We start from the raw sequence: 17364 nt of genomic DNA on the forward strand, positions 1-17364 counted from the left end.
TGCTCTTCTGAAAGGAGAGAGACGAGGCGAAGAGGGGCCAGCGGGGGCGGCGCCGTGGGTAGCCCCCAGGGCACGTGGAGGGCGGCTCAAGGAGCCTTCTCAGCCACAAGGCGGCAGCACGACGCCCCAGCCGCGTCTTCCTCTATGGTCACTGCGGGGAGACAGGCACTGAAGTTGGACGCTCCAGCCTTTCTCTCTATGGTAAGAAACCTCATCACAGGGCGCCGGCGTCGCGGGTGCTGGTTGGGTGGCAGCGAGTTCGGGTGGGAGGAGCAGGAGCGGCGCCCAGGTAAGAGATGTGGGGTCTCGGGGCGGGCGCCTGTTGGGGTGTTAACTGGTGCGGGAGAGGGGAGCTGGCGCCGCGGACGGCGGGTGCTGGGGGGGGCCGCCGGGGACCCGTGGGGGACCCTCAGGCGGTTTCTGGGGAGGTGGGGGTGGTACAGGATGTCGAGGGTCCCATGTCCTGCGTTCCTCTTGGGCAGTGCCCACCCGCCTGCTGTTACTCCCGCCCCCAGGATCCCAGTAACTGGCCTGGCCCTCCGTGCAGTTGGCCGCGCTCTGCGTAGTGGGTGTCACTCCCCCCCCCCCCCCCCGTGTAATTAGCTAGTTCCCCCTCTTCTTCGTGTGAACCTTTCACCCAGCCAGAGGGGAGAGAAGCATTTCTTAAAAATTAGGAAAACATGATTATCAAACCGAAAGAAGTGGTAGGGGGACCCAGGAGTAGGTGTAGAACCTGGAAGTGTTTTAAGCTCACTTTTAAAAATCAGCTTGATTTCAAGATGACAGTGCCCATTTAATCTGTGACAATACAGGAAACCGCAAATTTGAAATTAGAAAATTTAAGTAATGAAAAATGGATTTCATATTTGCTTTACTTCCACTCACCCAGCTCTGTCATATTTCTGTTGTTACTTTTTCAGGGCTATACATGTGCATTGTATTTCATCTTTCACTCTTTTCAAGTTTCTTTGCCCTGAAGTGTTTACAGCCTAAGGCCTCAATCTTGGAATGAGCTCAAGTGGGTTGGACCCTCATTCCCATAGGATGCATATTGCAGGATCCATTGTCCTGGTCCCATGAATCTGTACAAAGTCCAATTGATTTAAGTGGAGAGGTATATGGTACTGGATCCTGATGCAGGACTGTGGCCTTGGAAAAATATCTCACTGCATATCAGAACATGATATGATTAGTAGAGGCTTCTTATTGCTGACACTACTTTATATGCCACTGTTTGAATCCCAGGTAGGGCTCAGTGGCAAGTCTTGCTTTGGAAGGTTAAATAGTACTTCTGCCCTTTTAGTTCATTCTTGTGGTAAACCTGGGGGAAGAAAGAGGAAGGGTAAACTGTCTTGTGAAGATTTATTTGTATTCTTATTTGGGCTGTCAGTTGCAGTTAACTCACACGATTAACTAAAAAAAATTAATCACAATTAAAAAAATTAATCGCACTTATAACAATAGAATACCAATTGAAATTTATTAAATATTTTTGGATGTTTTTCTACATTTTCAATATTGATTTCAGTTACAACACAGAATACAAAGTGCACAGTGCTCACTTTATATTATTTTTTATTACAAATAAATGCATTGTAAAAATGATAAACAAAAGAAATAGTATTTTTCAATTCACCTCCTACAAGTACTGACATGCAGTCTCTTTATCATGAAAGTGTAACTTACAAATGCAGATTTTTTGGTTACATAACCATACTCAAAAACAGAACAGTGTAAAACTTTCTACAAGAGCCTACAAGTCCACTCAGTCCTACTTCTTATTCTGCCAAACCGCTAAGGGTTTGTTTACATTGACGGGAGATACTGCTGCCTGCTTCCAATTTAGTGTCACCTGGAAGTGAGAACAGGCGTTCGTGTGGTACTTTTATAGCCAGCATTGCAAGGTATTTACATGCCAGGTATGCTAAACATTCAAATGCTCCTTCATGCTTTGGCCACCATTCCAGAGGACATGCTTCCATGCTGATGATGCTCGTTAAAAAATGTCAATTAAATATGTGACTCTTCTCCTTGGGGGGAGAATTGTATGTCTCCTGCTCTGTTTTACCTGCATTCTGCCATATATTTCATGTTATAGCAGTCTCAGATGATGACCCAGCACATGTTCGTTTTAAGAATACTTTCACAGCAGATTTGACAAAACGCAAAGAAAGTACTGATGTGAGATTTCTAAAAATAGCCACAGCACTCAACCCAAGGTTTAAGAATCTGAAGTGCCGTCCAAAATCTGAGAGGGACGAGGTGTGGAGCATACTTTTAGAAGTCTTAAAAGAGCAACACCCTGATGCGGAAACTACAGAACCCAAAACACCAAAAAAGAAAATCAACCTTCTGCTGGTGGCATCTGACTCAGATGATGAAAATGAACATGTGTCAGTTCGCACTGCTTTGGATCATTATCAAGTAGAACCCGTCATCAGCATGGATGCATGTCTTCTGGAATGGTGGTTGAAGCATGAAGGGACATATGAATCTTTAGCACAACAAGCACGTAAATATCTTGCGTTCGCATGGCACTGTTGTAGCTGGCGTTGCCTGTTCTCACTTTCAGGTGATGTAAACAAGAAGCAGGCAGTATTATCTCCTGCAAATTGTCACCAAACTTGTTTGTCTGAGTGATTGGCTGACCAAGAAGTAGGAGGAGTGAGTAGACTTGTAGGCTGTAAAGTTTTACATTATTTTATTTTTGAATGCAGGTTTTTTTTCCTACTTAATTCTATACTTGTAAGTTCAACTTTCATGATAAAGAGATTGCACTACAGTACTTGTATGAGGTGAATTGAAAAATATTTTTTTTTGTTTTTACAGTGCAAATATTTGTAATAAAAAACAAATATAAAGCGAGCACTGTACACTTTGTATTCTGTGTTGTAATTGAAATTAATATATTTGAAAATGTAGTAAACATCCAAAATATTTAAAATAATTGGTATTCTATTGTTGTTTAACAGCACGATTAATCGCGATTAATTTTTTTAATCACTTGACAGCCCTAATTCTTATTTCTGACCTTAATTTTTTTCTTTTTGTTTCCAGAGTATTCCTATGCATATTCAGCTTATATAAAGAAATGACCACACAGGTAAATACACAGGAGTAATTAAACTAATCTCTCTAGTTTGATTTTTGACCATTTCTATAACGTGAATGTTCTTTTTCATTTCAGTACAGTATTCTCTTCAAGCAAGAACAAGGTGAGGAGATACTAACATGGTATTGTGCTGTTAATTTTTCTTCTCTAAAATCTTTATTTCCTTGGATTTAAAATGAGTACTAACAGATTGTATTCTCACTAAGTCTAAATCTATGTGAAATGTTTCACAAATCTGAGTGGGTTTTATGGTATTTTTAGCTGCAGTAATCACGGTAAATAAAATTGGATTTAATGCTGCATGGGCATGATCCAAGCACACCAAAGTCAACAAAAGGACTCCTGTTGACTTCAGTGGGCTTTGGATCAGGCCCTATGAGAACATTCCCAATCCATGTTACTTTTTTGAAGACTGGTTCAGGTGTACTTGAGAATGTATGGATTCATAGGCAAGCCCATGATCCCTGAGGCCGTTTACTGTGACCACGGCTCCCTGGATTCTGTGGTTCTACAGCATGTGCCACAGAATTCTGCAGCAGAATCCCATGCTTTCATGAGTGATAGTATTTCCAACTGCAGATACCAAGAGCTTCCTCCCTGACAACTTTTCCATTATAGTTATGAATTGTCAATACGAACATCTGCAACGTGTTTGATTTACTGAGCTCCTAGATTTCTAACACAATGAATGCTATACTGATTTATTTTTCATTTTTGAATCTGATTGGTTTTTGTTAAATGTCCCTGTTTTGTTGTGTAAACTACCTAAACCTGACGCAGAATTTCAAAGTCTTTTGGACTGAACTGCCACAGTAACCAGAAGCTTTGCTGCAGGATTTAGGTCCAGCTGACTACATGGTTTACATGGCCTTGACCGGGGCTTGCATTGTGCTATGGGTGGAGTCTAACATGGCTGCTGCTCAGATACCATGCTTGCTAGCAGCTTTCCATTCTGTTCTTTCCATAGTGTATATGTTCTCAGGATGACATGAGAATTATAGGTGAGAGGGGAAGGTATTGTTAGCCAGTTCAGCGCATTATTAGTGCTTCTGTCTGCTTATAGCAGAAAGTAAGAACAAGCAACTGCTGTGGGTAAATATACCTGCTTGATTCCAAGAAACACCATTGTTTTCTCTCTAATATTTGTGCTCTCTTTCAGCACATGATGATGCCATCTGGTCAGTTGCATGGGGAAAGAATAAAAGAGATGGTTCTGAAACGGTAATCTCTGGATCATTAGATGATCTAGTGAAGGTCTGGAAATGGTAAGTGAGGGGTTCAATAAACATTGGTTAAACTGATTAACAATTGGAAATACAATGTAAACTAGTGCAGAAATACAGTATTCTTTCCTTTCTCTAGCCCTAGAACATCAGTAGCTGTGCACTGCACAGTAAGTAGCAGAGCACTTTGCTTTGCTGAAATGGGGGCTGGGCTTGGGAAACAAACTGGAAAAAAAGGTTGTAAGTAGTGCTACGCACAAACTGTCTGCTTTCACTCTTCACCTGCTCTGCAAAAGGTAAGAAATGCTTTTTAAAAAAAGAGAGACCGATAAAGAAGGGGGAGGTGGGAAAGCTGGAGGTGGGTGCAGTACCTGAAATTACTGTTAATTAGTTTGTTTTTGTTTGTGGTTCTTAACAAAAGGACTGATGAAAAACTAGATCTACAATGGACTTTAGAGGGCCATCAACTGGGTGTGGTATCAGTAGATATCAGCCACACCGGTACCATTGCAGCATCCAGTTCCCTAGATGCTCATATTCGTCTGTGGGACTTAGAAACTGGCAAACAGATCAAGTCCATAGATGCTGGTCCTGGTAAGATCTTGGTGCTTATTTGGTTTATTTGTAATCTGTGTAGTGTGTGTGTGTGTGTGTATACAGTACAGTAAAGAACTAACATACTAGCTGGGAGTGATTAGCTTTTTTGATAGTGTCACAACTGTCTCCTTCCTTTTGCAAAACAAGGATATGAGATTAACAGACATTCACTTGCATTCACTTTACCAGTGCACTCTATGCTGGTATAAGCCAGTGTTAAACTGATGTGTCTCTATTTGGGGTTGCACTGATAACAATCTATTTAATCAGCTGGTGTGGCTGATTTTAGTTAAACTAGTGCAACTTCTAGGTGTAGACAAGGCCGTCATATAATCTTGCTGGTTTTACTCACTGTCTCATTAGAGTTCTGAATTGCACTAAAGTGATCTTTGTTGAGGATGCATAAGGCAGAATAGAATCCAGTTATCTCATAGGTGTAGTGATCAGAAAGTCTAGTGGTGGCAAAAAACCCTATTCAAATACATAGTGATGGCTGAAATTTGCATACAAGAAGGCCCCAGGTTTGCTGCAGGTGCACTTTGAAATTCAGTACTGTGCAGAGAGTGCTTGTTTATGGAATGCATGGCTATGTCTGAAGGTGCAAATCAAAACAAATAAGGCGTAAGCCTAGATAAGCCTTGACAAGCACTGAATTTCAATCTGGAGGGCACAAGATCCTAACCAAAGGATTGAAATACACCTGTACCCCGATACAATGCGGTAAAGCAGCGCTCTGGGGGGTGGGGCTGCGTGCTCCGGCAGATCAGCGCATCAGCATGTCTGGTTCCGACACTGATCTGAGCAGCGTGTTAAGGGTGCTGGGCCGGGACCGAGGGGTTGGATAAGGGGCAGAGGGTCTCGGGGACGCGGTCAGGGAGTAGGGGGTTTGGATGGTTTGGAGGATCTGGGGGCAGGGCAGTCAGGGGACGGGGAACGGGGGCGTTGGATAGGGCATGGGAGTCCTGGGGGGCCTGTCGGTGTGTGGGCTTGTGGATAGGGGTCGGGCAGTCAGGGGACAGGGAGCAGGGGGGTTGGGTAGGGGGTGGAGTCTTGGGAGGGGTGGTTAGGAGCAGGGGTCTCTGGAGGAGGTAGTCAGGGGGCAAGGAGCCAGGTAGGGTTGGATGGGTCGGGGGTTCTGAGTGGTCAATCAGGGGGTGGGAAGTGACTATTAATAACGAAAATGCTCGAGACCAAAGCAAGTTTGATATAACGCGGTAAGATTTTTTTTTTTGTCTCCCAAGGACCTCGTTATATCAGGGTAGAGGTGTATTATAACAAGGAATGTTGGTAGATCAACCTTGTAGGGTCGGGGAATGAATGACTAAGCACATATATAATAAATCTGAGGCACGCAGCACCAGGCTAAGTAGATAACTATAAAAAGTCACCATGTAATTCTATTTCAATGAATAATGATCTGCCCTGCACTCTTTTCCCTTCTGTCTGTAAGTGCTTTCGGTCTCTGTTGCTGTAGTGCTGCTTCTGACAAAGGCAACCGTTCTTTCTTCTAATGCTTTTCAAGCAAATAGGAGGATTTTTTTTTTTTTTTTTGAAAGGCAGTGATAGCTACTGCTATTTAACACACTTAATATGCTGCTGTTCTAGGAGGATGCCCTAGACTAAGATATTTCTGGAAAATGTGATCTGTGATTAAGCTGAAAAACAAACACCTTAAGCGTTTATTCTGTCAGCTTTTGTTAGCTTGGTGTGAATTTAACTTTTGTGGTTGAAGTGCAGAGGAATAAACTATCTGTGAAGAGGTATACGTGGAATTAACATTGTTGGCTAAAAACTATAAACAAGATTAAATATACCAAATATTTTTTCTTTTTCGTACAGTTGATGCCTGGTCGTTGGCTTTTTCACCAGATTCCCAGTATCTTGCAACAGGAAGTCATGTGGGAAAAGTGAACATTTTTGGTGTTGAAACTGGAAAAAAGGAATATTCTCTGGACACTAGAGGGAAATTCATCCTTAGCATTGCATATGTAAGAACTTCTCTTCTGTTAAAATATCATCCTTGTAATCTGCTGTAAATCACTCATTTTCTAACACTGTAGTAACAACCTTAACAGGAACCTTTATTTAGAAAACAACACCGACTTCCTTCCTACCTATCCTCCACTTCTAGGCAATAACCTCCTAAAGCAAGCACTTTACTTCTGCTTATAATTGCCATTGCCCTTTCCTGTATGTATAATGATCCTTTGCTCCAACTTAACTGATGAATTGGACCAGCCTTAAAGGTAATACAAGCTTTCTGTAATGCCCTTGCTCTTCCAGCAAGGATATCCGACCATTACAGATACCAATTAAATCTCTGAATTCCACATTAGGAGGTAACTTTGTTGATGGTGAAACTGAGGCATAATAAGTTTAAATGACTTTTCCTAAGTGAGACACAAAACTATCGAAAAGCACACACTCTTGACTGTAAATTATTACAATAGAAAATCCCCTGTTGTACATTAGAATGAATAGTGCATCTAGTAAAATAAAGAGGCAGATGGACATTAAGGACATCATGCAGTCTGAAAACTGTCTGGAAAAGTCGCTCTTGCTCATGCGCTACTTATGAATATCAGTCTTAGATCTTCAGATTTTTCTGAGCCCACCATACTAAATATCTTGCATGGCAGATTGTTTTGATGTCATCTTGTTTTGCACCTTCCCCATCCTCCCAATACAAAATAAGAGTCGTTATAAAATGTGTAATATATGTATTGTTATAGAGTCCAGATGGAAAATATTTAGCCAGTGGAGCAATAGATGGCATCATCAATATTTTTGATATTGCAACTGGAAAACTTCTGCATACGCTAGAAGGTAAGTCTTGGAATGTTTGCAGTGTGCAAGTTATAGCTTTAGTCCAGATTAAAATGTTAGTTAAGAAACACTTTAATATTGTTTGATGGGTTGAAATGTCATGTTAATTTGTCCATCTTGAATGTTCACTTGCAAGCTTACACTGATGGACAGGTTTCCAAGCCAGTCCACCTATATCTGTGCTCTGATTTAGGCACCATCATTTTTATGGTTCTAAATCAGGGTGGGCAAACTTTTTTTTTTTTTTTCCCTGAGGGCCACATCGGGGTTGCGAAACAGTATGGAGGGCCGGGTAGGGAAGGCTGTGCCTCTGCAAACAGCCTGGCCCCTGCCCCCATCTGCCACCTCCCACTTCCTGCCCCCTGACTGTCCGCTTCAGAACCCCCGACCCATCCAACGCCCCCCACTCCCTCTCTCCTGACCGCTTCCACCCTGAACCTCTGCCCCATCCAGCCGCCCCCTGGGACCTCCTGCGCCTTATCCAACCCCTCCTACCCCTGCCCCCTTACCATGCTGCTCAGAGTGGCAGGACAGGCTTATTGGAAAGCCTGGGAGGTGGGTGGGTGCAAGCCGCGCTGCCCGCATGGATGCGGGGGAGGGGGAGACAATGGGGGAGGGACCGGGGGCTAGCCTCCCCAGCCAATTGCTCGGGGGCCGGGCAGGACGGTCCCACAGACCGGATGTGGCCCGCGGGCCATAGGTTGCCCAGCTCTGTTCTAAATGCTGAAGTATGTGCAGGATCCAATTGTAAATCTTCAGCATGCACCATGGATGTGTTTTAGAAAGCAAAACCAGTTATGCTTAACTGGATTCTTCCTAACAAATCAGTTTAACTTTCCCCAGTGCTAGCAAATGAAGCTGGTCTCTCAATGCTGCCTTACTCCTTCCCCCTCCCCCTCGATATTAAAAAGTTAGTTCCCATGGCTAGAAGAGATCTGGAACGTTGAAACTCTCTAACAGGGATGAAGAGATACTCTTAAGTAGTTTATGCAACTCTCTTTTTAATGTAGTCTTAGAAAATGTGTAAAAGACTGAAGATAAATGACACACAGGGCACAATATGACTTCTGATACCACAGTGCTGAATTTTTTTCTGTAGTTCTTCTAAGTAAGAACCATAGCTGTAAAAACACGATAATCCTGTGTGGAAATGAATATGCTCTGCCATGACAGAGACTAGTGCTCAGGAACCCTCCAGATTCCTTATATATACTTATACTGACTGTACTGAGAAGAGTTTTGGGGGCAAGGGCGGAAGTAGCCTAAGAATGAGGAGCTTTAACAATTGTTCAAATATGTAAATTGAAGAGTATCTCGTTGCCTTATTTTTTTTTTTTGAGGAAAGATATTATCTTGACTAAAACTCGCTTTAATAATTCTTCTTTCCAATGATAGAGTATTTACAGATCAACCATGCCTATTTTGAATTTTAGGCCATGCGATGCCAATTCGCTCACTGACGTTTTCTCCGGATTCCCAGCTGCTCGTTACAGCTTCAGATGATGGATATATCAAAATCTATGATGTGTAAGTTGTTTCACAAGACATGTGATATAAAACTAATATTCTAAGAGGTTGTAATGTCCCAGGACAAAATACTCTTGGGGGAATTCTGCGCTACAGCGCATGTGTATATTGAATGAGCCCTGCAGATTTCTAACTTTTTGCGCAGAAAAAAGCTGCTGCCAAAATGTTGCTGCAGTGCTGCCTTTTGCCCACCGGACGGCGATGTGGCAATAGAACAAAGTTGCAGCTCCCCACAGTGAGGGGGAGAGCTGCCTTCCCAGCGCTTGTCAGGCCAGGTCAGGAGACGGGCTGTGGGGTGCAGGAGGAGGGGGGGCTGTCAGATGGGGGCTCATAAGGGCTAGTGGGGGAGGACTGATTGGGACAGGGGCTGAATGGGAAAGGAGGCACGTGGGGAGGGAAGTGCAGAGACATGGGGACAGGGGGAGGGAGGGCAGAACTATATAGGGGCAGGGGAGTGGCTAGGTGAGGGCACAGAGACACATGGGGATGGGCAGATGTGCCTGACTAACTGGGAGAGGCTACGGGTCATCCGGGGTCTACATGGGAGAAGCTCCCTAACAATTCCTCCCTGCCCTGTGCCCCAAAAACAAAAACAAAACACCTGTTCCGTACTTTTCCCACCCATACCCAACAGCCTTCCAAGTTCACACCGAGGCTCCTTCCCAGCAATTTACTTCCCTCTCCCTCAGCTTCTCCGTTACCCTGACTCCCACAAGCCTTTGCTCTGCTTCTGAGGTGTGTGGGAAATACGGTTCTGTATTGTAGTTTAAATGAATTATTACGCAAAGTTCTGTATTAATATGCTTAGTAAGGAATCTATTTGTTAAAAAACGTGTCCTGAATCTTTTTTGCTGTCTGTATTGTTACAGACATACTTGCTGACAGGTATTTTGAAATAAATGACCAAAAATAATTGAAACTGGTGTGATTTATATTGTGTTGTTTTGACAAATAAAATATGCAGAATTTTGCAGAATGTTAAAATATTGTGCATAGAATTTTTATTTTTTTGTCACCAGAATTCCACCAGGAGTAACAAACCAAGCATTCTGCTATATGGAATTATCTTAAAAGTGTGGTTGAATAACTAACTATTTTTTAAAAATCTGACATTTTAAACTGTAAAACACTAAATCCTGTGAACTTGGACTCTTTTAAAAAGGTGCAAGGGTAGATGGCGGAACTGGCTCAGAAAATTGATGCCCACTCACTGTATTTGGTAGTTCAGTATACCTACTAGCCTCGTTCTTCTCCTGCATACATTTTTTTTCTGGTCCACCTTTAGAATTTCTGCTTCATGCCTAAAATATGCTGCCTCATTCATTGTCTTTGTCTTCACACTCCCCTGAAGCCCTTGGCTTTCTCCCTATCGCTGCCCTCTTTTTCTGCACAGCCTATCACTCTCCCGACTCTCTGTGGCAATACGTTCTTCCTCCTGCTATCTGGGCTTTCTTTGATTTCCACCAGTCTGGCTTTTGTCCTTTCCGCTTTGCTGAAACTTCTCTCAAAATCACTACCTACCTTTTCCTAGCTAAGTCCAAAGGTATTTTATGCTCAAATCCTAGGCCTTGTTAGTTCAAGCACCCTGCCTGACTCTCTCCCCAGTGCGGGAGGGGCTGTGTCTCAGATAACTGTGACCTAGGCCCCCAAGAACTTACCTGGAATTAGCACATGAAATTTTAATGCATTTTTTTTATTATATGGTGTCTAACTAAACTTTTTGTCTCCCGTAGACAACATGCAAACTTGGCAGGCACACTAAGTGGTCATGGATCCTGGGTATTAAATGTGGCATTTTGTCCAGATGATACTCATTTTGTTTCCAGGTATTTAGCATTTTTAATGAGTGAAAGATCTGTTATAAATTACTGTGGGCCAGACTGATATCCTTACTTACATAGAATAGGTTTCAGAGTAGCAGCCGTGTTAGTCTGTATCCGCAAAAAGGAGTACTTGTGACACCTTAGAGACTAACAAATTTATTTGAGCATAAGCTTTCGTGAGCTACAGCTCACTACGTCGGAATAGTGCCTTATACAAACAATCCCATTGACATCCGTGGGGCTTTTTGTGCAGTTGAGGTACTTCTGCATGTAAATAAGGGTATCACAAGCTGGCCCTAAATTTTTGTAAAGTAGCAAGTAAGTGAACATACCTAATTGAAGGCAAAGACACTGATTCTTAAAATGCATGTTAATTTATTTTAACAATTGTAGCTTAGCTTCTCATTATTTAATTGATGCATCATCCTATTTTACTATAGTATATTGTAAAAATAATGATATCTTGGTAATAACCCTTGGAACAGTACAGACTAGTAAGAGTCTACTCAATTGTGCTTTCTTTAGCTAACCAATGTGCTTCAGAGAATTGGTGATTGCTGTGTTTGGAATTCTCATTTATTTTTCATGCTGTTCATATTAAAATAATTGCAAATTGAGGCCAATGTTTCTAGAACCTGCTGGTAGATCTTCATTTATTCTGTTGTCTTCCCCCTAATTTTGAGGTTTTTTTTAATACTGTAGTATCAGATCTTTGGTCTTTTAATTATACTATAATCGAATTGCTACTAATTCAGATATTGATCTAAAATATTTTCCAGTTCATCTGACAAAAGCGTAAAAGTTTGGGATGCTGGAACAAGGACCTGTGTTCATACCTTCTTTGATCATCAGGATCAGGTATATTAAGAATGTAGGACATGTATAATTCTCTTATCCGGTCTTCTTATCTAGATTGATTTACTAGTATGAAAACTTCACTTCACTTAGGGCTTGCCCATACAAATGCTTAGTTTGCAGCAAGCAGGCATGTGAATCTGCTGCATGCTAAGTGTCTGTGTGGACCCTGCTGCAGTACACCAGAAGTTCCCTAGTGTGCTTTAATCTGCTCCAGTTTTGAAACAGGCTAGAATGGGGTTGATTTACACCCTGGCTTGCTGCAAACTAAGTGTTTTGTATTGGCAGGTCCTTACGTATTTTAATTGAAATCCAGGCTCCATTGAAGTCAAAAGCCCATTGAAATCAGTGGGGCCAGGATTTCACCACTAGTCCTTGGGATAGTGCATTAACATTTTAAAGATTTGATGGTATTTGACAGTTGCTATCCTAGAATCTATTCCCCCCAGCTCCCAGGCTGACCTTTTCTAAGTACTGTAATACTTTTTACAACCCCAGTCAAGAGACACCCTCTAGGGTGGTGAAATGGAATCTCATCAGTCTGTATCAAATCAGTACATCTTTGCTACGCTCCTATTTTGGTTCATAGCAAACAGGGTGAGTGTGCTCTGTATGTAAAGGAAAAAATATAGACTGTTAAAGGGAGTGGGTTGGTGCCTTTTCCCCTAATTATGTAGGAAGAAATCCTGAAAGCTTATTTCTTCTTGAGGTTTTTTTCTCAAAAATCAGGATTATCAACTCATTTGCTGGGAGGCCTTCTTGGAATAGGCGCTCTCACTGGAGTGGTAGCTGTCTTTGAGACAGCGTGGGGGCTAAATCTTTCCCAAACTAACCTCTTTCCTCCCAAACATTTTGGGCTTTTGAATGTAAGTGTTAACAAAAACAAACCAAAGAGAGGGGTGTATTTAATTAAAAACAAAATAATTAAAAACAAACCAACCCTATCTTCCCTATTAGTCAGTTTTCACTTCCTTGGTAATTTGTGCTGTAATCGCTACTAATTTCCCCCAGTCTTTGAGGATAAACAGGGTAGATAAGACCTGGATATCTAATTTTTAAGAAAGTAAAATAAATTATTCTTTTTCTTTTTGATAACTGTCTGTATTGATGTCTTGCTCTCAGGAGACTAACACACAGTAGTGCCCTTCCAGGTGTCTGAGAGGAGTGTTAATGAAAAGTGGTGGTGCAACTGACAAAGACTTCCCAAAATAGACTGAAGACAGAGCCCTTTTGGCAATAGCCCGCTAATGTGCTATTTTTAAATTTTTATCTTAGACCTTGTAACGTGATAGGAATAGTTTAAGGACTGACCAAACCTCTATAGGGTTTGTATTAGTACTTAAGTCATTAGATAGCTGTCTGGGTTTACTTCTGCTGAAGGTGGCCATCTTTCAGCCTGTGCACCCCTCCATTTCCTTTCAGCCTTGCATTTCTCATGCTTTGTTTCCTTCCTCTTCCCCTTCCCGAAATTACTATAAACTAGTTTGGCTTGGAATGGAGTAGGTTACCACAGCTACTGAGAGAACAGAACTTGTTGAAATCGATTCACATTAGAATGACCATTTTGTACATACCTTTCATTCCTCATTCATCCAGGTTATTGGAGCATAAACTGCATATTCAGCTAGATGGGTGCAGTAGGAAGAGTATTGGGTTTTTATAGTATTTAAACAATATCAGGGTTCAGAAGATGAAAAATGAGGCTAGTGCCTTTTTCAGACCAACGGCAGTCTCCTACAGTGCCTTGGTTATCTCAACAGCTTTACACTAGTAGTGGAACTGATATATTTAAATACTATCCCCACTACTTGGTGCCTACTGAAAATGTGAAACAATGGCATCTTGTTACCCACTTCAATGAGCTATTGTTTGCACTCTTCTATTTGCAGGTCTGGGGAGTGAAATACAATGGAAATGGTTCCAAAATTGTATCTGTTGGAGACGACCAGGAAATCCATATCTATGACTGTCCAATTTAAATATACCAAGTCAGGCGTATTGGTTAATTATGTATGTACAGGTTTTCAGGAGTACTGCACTTCTCATATGTTGCCACTTACTTAAAGATGCTTCTGATTATTTTGTTAATGTGATAATATATTTTAACAATGCTGAGATGAATCTTGGACTCTATTGACACAATAGAAAAATCAAAATATACATAAGGTTTATATGTATCTTTATCACTTTACATTTGGCATGAAAGAACTCTACATTTTAAAATAGAAGTTACTATTGTAGTTGCATATAACTAAACTACTGCTTTCTCTTAAGCAGTCTCAGGTACATATTTCCAAATACATACTGTTCCAAGGTGAAGTAACTGCTTACTTAAGCTACCTCCATATTTTTCTCTCCAGAACTATATAAATAGATTTGAATCTGAAATTGTTGACTGGCTCTGGCTGAGACTTAATTTAAGAAACATTACTGGCTCTTAAACCATGTATATGTGTCAGATATGGCAACCAGCATGCTGGTTGCTAAACAGTTGTCCTGGTGGTGTGGGACAGGGTCATTTAAGTTGAACATATTCTAGCACCTGTGCTCAAGGCACATGGTTCACTAGTCATGATGTATCAACTTTAAATTAAAAACAACCACCCCAAACTTAAATTTATATTCTCTTTTTACTGGAAGTGTATTAGCTGTAAAAGTTATAACCCCTTTCCTAGCCCTGTGTCCTGACTGTGAACTGATTCTTGAGGGGGGGTGGAATTCAGTGTGACACATGGAAAAACATTTCCTCAGTGTTCCAGTTAAAATTCAACTTTTTTTTTTTTTTTTTTTAAACCCATAAAACCAAACTGCAGAGGGGAAGTTTCCTTTTATGTCAGTGCTTAGATGACCTGTTTCTGGGAGCTCTTGTAATACAGTCTCATTGTAGGGTATATAGTAGGTAAGCTATTGATGCAGAACCTCTGGATTGTTTCAGCTTCAAATTTCCCTCCTGCAGTAGGTTTTACTAGAGTTTTTTTTTCAATTCTATCTCAATGCAGAACAGTTATATACAAAGTAAACCATTAATTTCTTGCATTCTAAAGTTGATGCTACCATTTGCTACTTCTATAAAATACAGGCTTAATTTCACATTTTCCTCTATCATATGTCCTCCAGACAAGAAGTATGTATGGTCATATCCTCTGTGTTAACTACCAGTTTGAGGAAATAATAAACATTTAAAGGTGAGATACTCTAACAGTTCCCAGCACTCTGTAAGACACATTTTAAGGGTCCCTGTTTCTCATTAAGTTTTTATCGACACTAATGCTGTGAGTGGCAAAATCTTAACAATAAAATAACTTCCATAATTTGTGTTCTACAAATGTTACTCTTCCTCCCCACTCCATGTAAAAACCCTCTTCCTAGCTCTAGTGCAGGATTAGGTATAGGTTTTTAAGTTTAACATCTATTCTGCATAGTCTAATAAGTAACAGCCTATGCCTTAACGTGAACTGCAAGCAGGCTATCCCAAATGTGTAAGACAGCTACCTAATTATAAAATGGGCCAAAAGTAAAAGTTATACTATGCTTCATGTAGTGGTAGACAGGTATTTACAAGCAAAGTATGACACTCTGTGGTCAGTGGTAATGTTCAAAGGGGACTTTTTTTCTCTTCCTAATGCAGGGGTGGGCAAACATTTTGGCTAGGGGGCCACATCTGGGAATAGAAATTGTATGGTGGCCATGCTCACAAAATTGGGGTTGTGGTGCAGGAGGGGGTATGGGCTCTGGCATGGGGCCAGAAATGAGTTCAGAGTGCAGGAGGGGCCTCTGGTGTGGGACAGGAGGCTTTGGGCTGGGATTGTGGGGTTCAGAGGGTGGGAGGGGGATCAGGGCAGGGGTTGGGGGCATGGGGAGAGGCTCAGGTGTGCAGGTTCTAGGCAGCACTTACCTCAAGCAGCTCCCGGAAGCATGTCCCTTCTCTGGCTCCGACATGGAAGCATGGCTGAGTGACTCGACATACTGCCCTATCCACAGGCATGGCCCCTGCAGCTCCCATTGGAGCGTCAGAGGGATCCATTGGAGCATGTAGGAGCTGAAGCGGGGCCATGCTGTGGTTTCTAGGAGCCACATAGAGTGGCCCCTGACCCTGCTGCTCAGCAGGAGTGCTGGAGCCAGGCAAGCATGAGACCCTGCTCCCCAGCTGGAGCTCATGGGCTGGTGGGCCAGAGCTAGCCTATGGGCTATAGTTTGCCCACCCGTCCCACTGCAAGCAAGAGCTGAAGGTTCAAGTCTTTATTCTGCAGGTTGAAGTCATATGTAAGATCAGCTCTTTTCTTGTCTGAAGCTAGGAATTCCTTTAGTGGAAAAAGCAGGTAAATAGAACTGATGTAGGGGGTTATGTTACAGAAACTAAATCAAATTGTGTACAAGGGTGTTGCCTTTTATACCATGTGGGCATATGGCCATATGTTTTTATGTGAACAGCAGCTATATGCTGATCCCTAGTGCCATCTCAGATCTTGCTGATTCTCTATACAAATACCCTTGGATACAGATGTATACTGCTATAAACACAATAAGTCCTATCAGCTGCATAAATAAAAACAGCTAGCTACTTTGAACTTAAGCATGACTGGTGTCATTCTGTGTTTGTAAAATTATGTATGAGGCCCTGCACATTGCTGTTACAGTTACTACAGCACATCAATGAGAATTTGAAAAGCTCAGCTACAGGAAGCACCCATTTTTCCATTCAGCAGTAGTACATAAATCCTACACTGATTTAGACAGTGGAGCTATCTCATGTGACTAAACTGCTAATATAGACCATCTCGACTACTTCTAGAAATATAATTGACAAGTGCTGATAGCCCCTGTGCATTTCATCTGAATACAGTCTGGAGATTTTAGAACCAATGGATTCTGAATAGGGACTTGTTTGATATAATCCCCCTTCAGAAAACTTATGACTTTACTGTAGGCTGCTGTAATCCGAAACAGTCCTAGCTTTGAGAGAGTAACTGAGCTAAGAAAGGACCTAAAACATAGGATAGGGAAACCTCTGCTACCTGAAGCTGGAACAGTAACACTAATGTTTTACAGGTTTATTATTTTAACTTGGTGCTGGAATAAAATCTAAAGAGATCACTGTCAGACAAGCCCCTGTAGTTACTCTACAGACTAAAGTACAAATAGAACAGATCTTAAGGTGGAAGAGTACATTTGACAGTATGGGGAGAGGAAAAAAATATAGGTCCCTATTAAAAATACAGGACATAAGTTCCCTTGGCCTGCTAGTGTAAGTGGCAGGTAAACCTAACTTCTCCACTCCTTCTAAAGGTACTGTGAATTACAGAGAGGAATGGGGGAAGTCTCAGGGCCTCTATGCACTGTTTGAGGCAGGGTCATGTACTTGGTTTGTGGAAAAGAAAATGCTGAGTTCTGGCTATAATGG

The 17364-nt window shown here is 41.8% G+C and overlaps 1 protein-coding gene across 1 annotated transcript; it reads left to right on the forward strand.

The window, feature by feature from the left end:
- The first annotated feature begins 211 nt into the window (after positions 1-211).
- Positions 212-15274, forward strand: SKIC8 (SKI8 subunit of superkiller complex). The gene is made up of 11 exons (XM_077827449.1): positions 212-289; positions 3058-3103; positions 3188-3215; positions 4272-4377; positions 4757-4929; positions 6772-6920; positions 7665-7758; positions 9192-9285; positions 11019-11111; positions 11888-11966; positions 13853-15274. The coding sequence occupies exons 2-11, from the start codon at positions 3092-3094 to the stop codon at positions 13940-13942; spliced, it is 918 nt and encodes a 305-aa protein (XP_077683575.1). The 5' UTR covers positions 212-289; positions 3058-3091; the 3' UTR covers positions 13943-15274.
- The last annotated feature ends 2090 nt before the right edge of the window (positions 15275-17364 follow it).

This window comes from Eretmochelys imbricata, chromosome 10, assembly GCF_965152235.1.
Source record: "Eretmochelys imbricata isolate rEreImb1 chromosome 10, rEreImb1.hap1, whole genome shotgun sequence".
NCBI lineage: Eukaryota > Metazoa > Chordata > Testudines > Cheloniidae > Eretmochelys > Eretmochelys imbricata.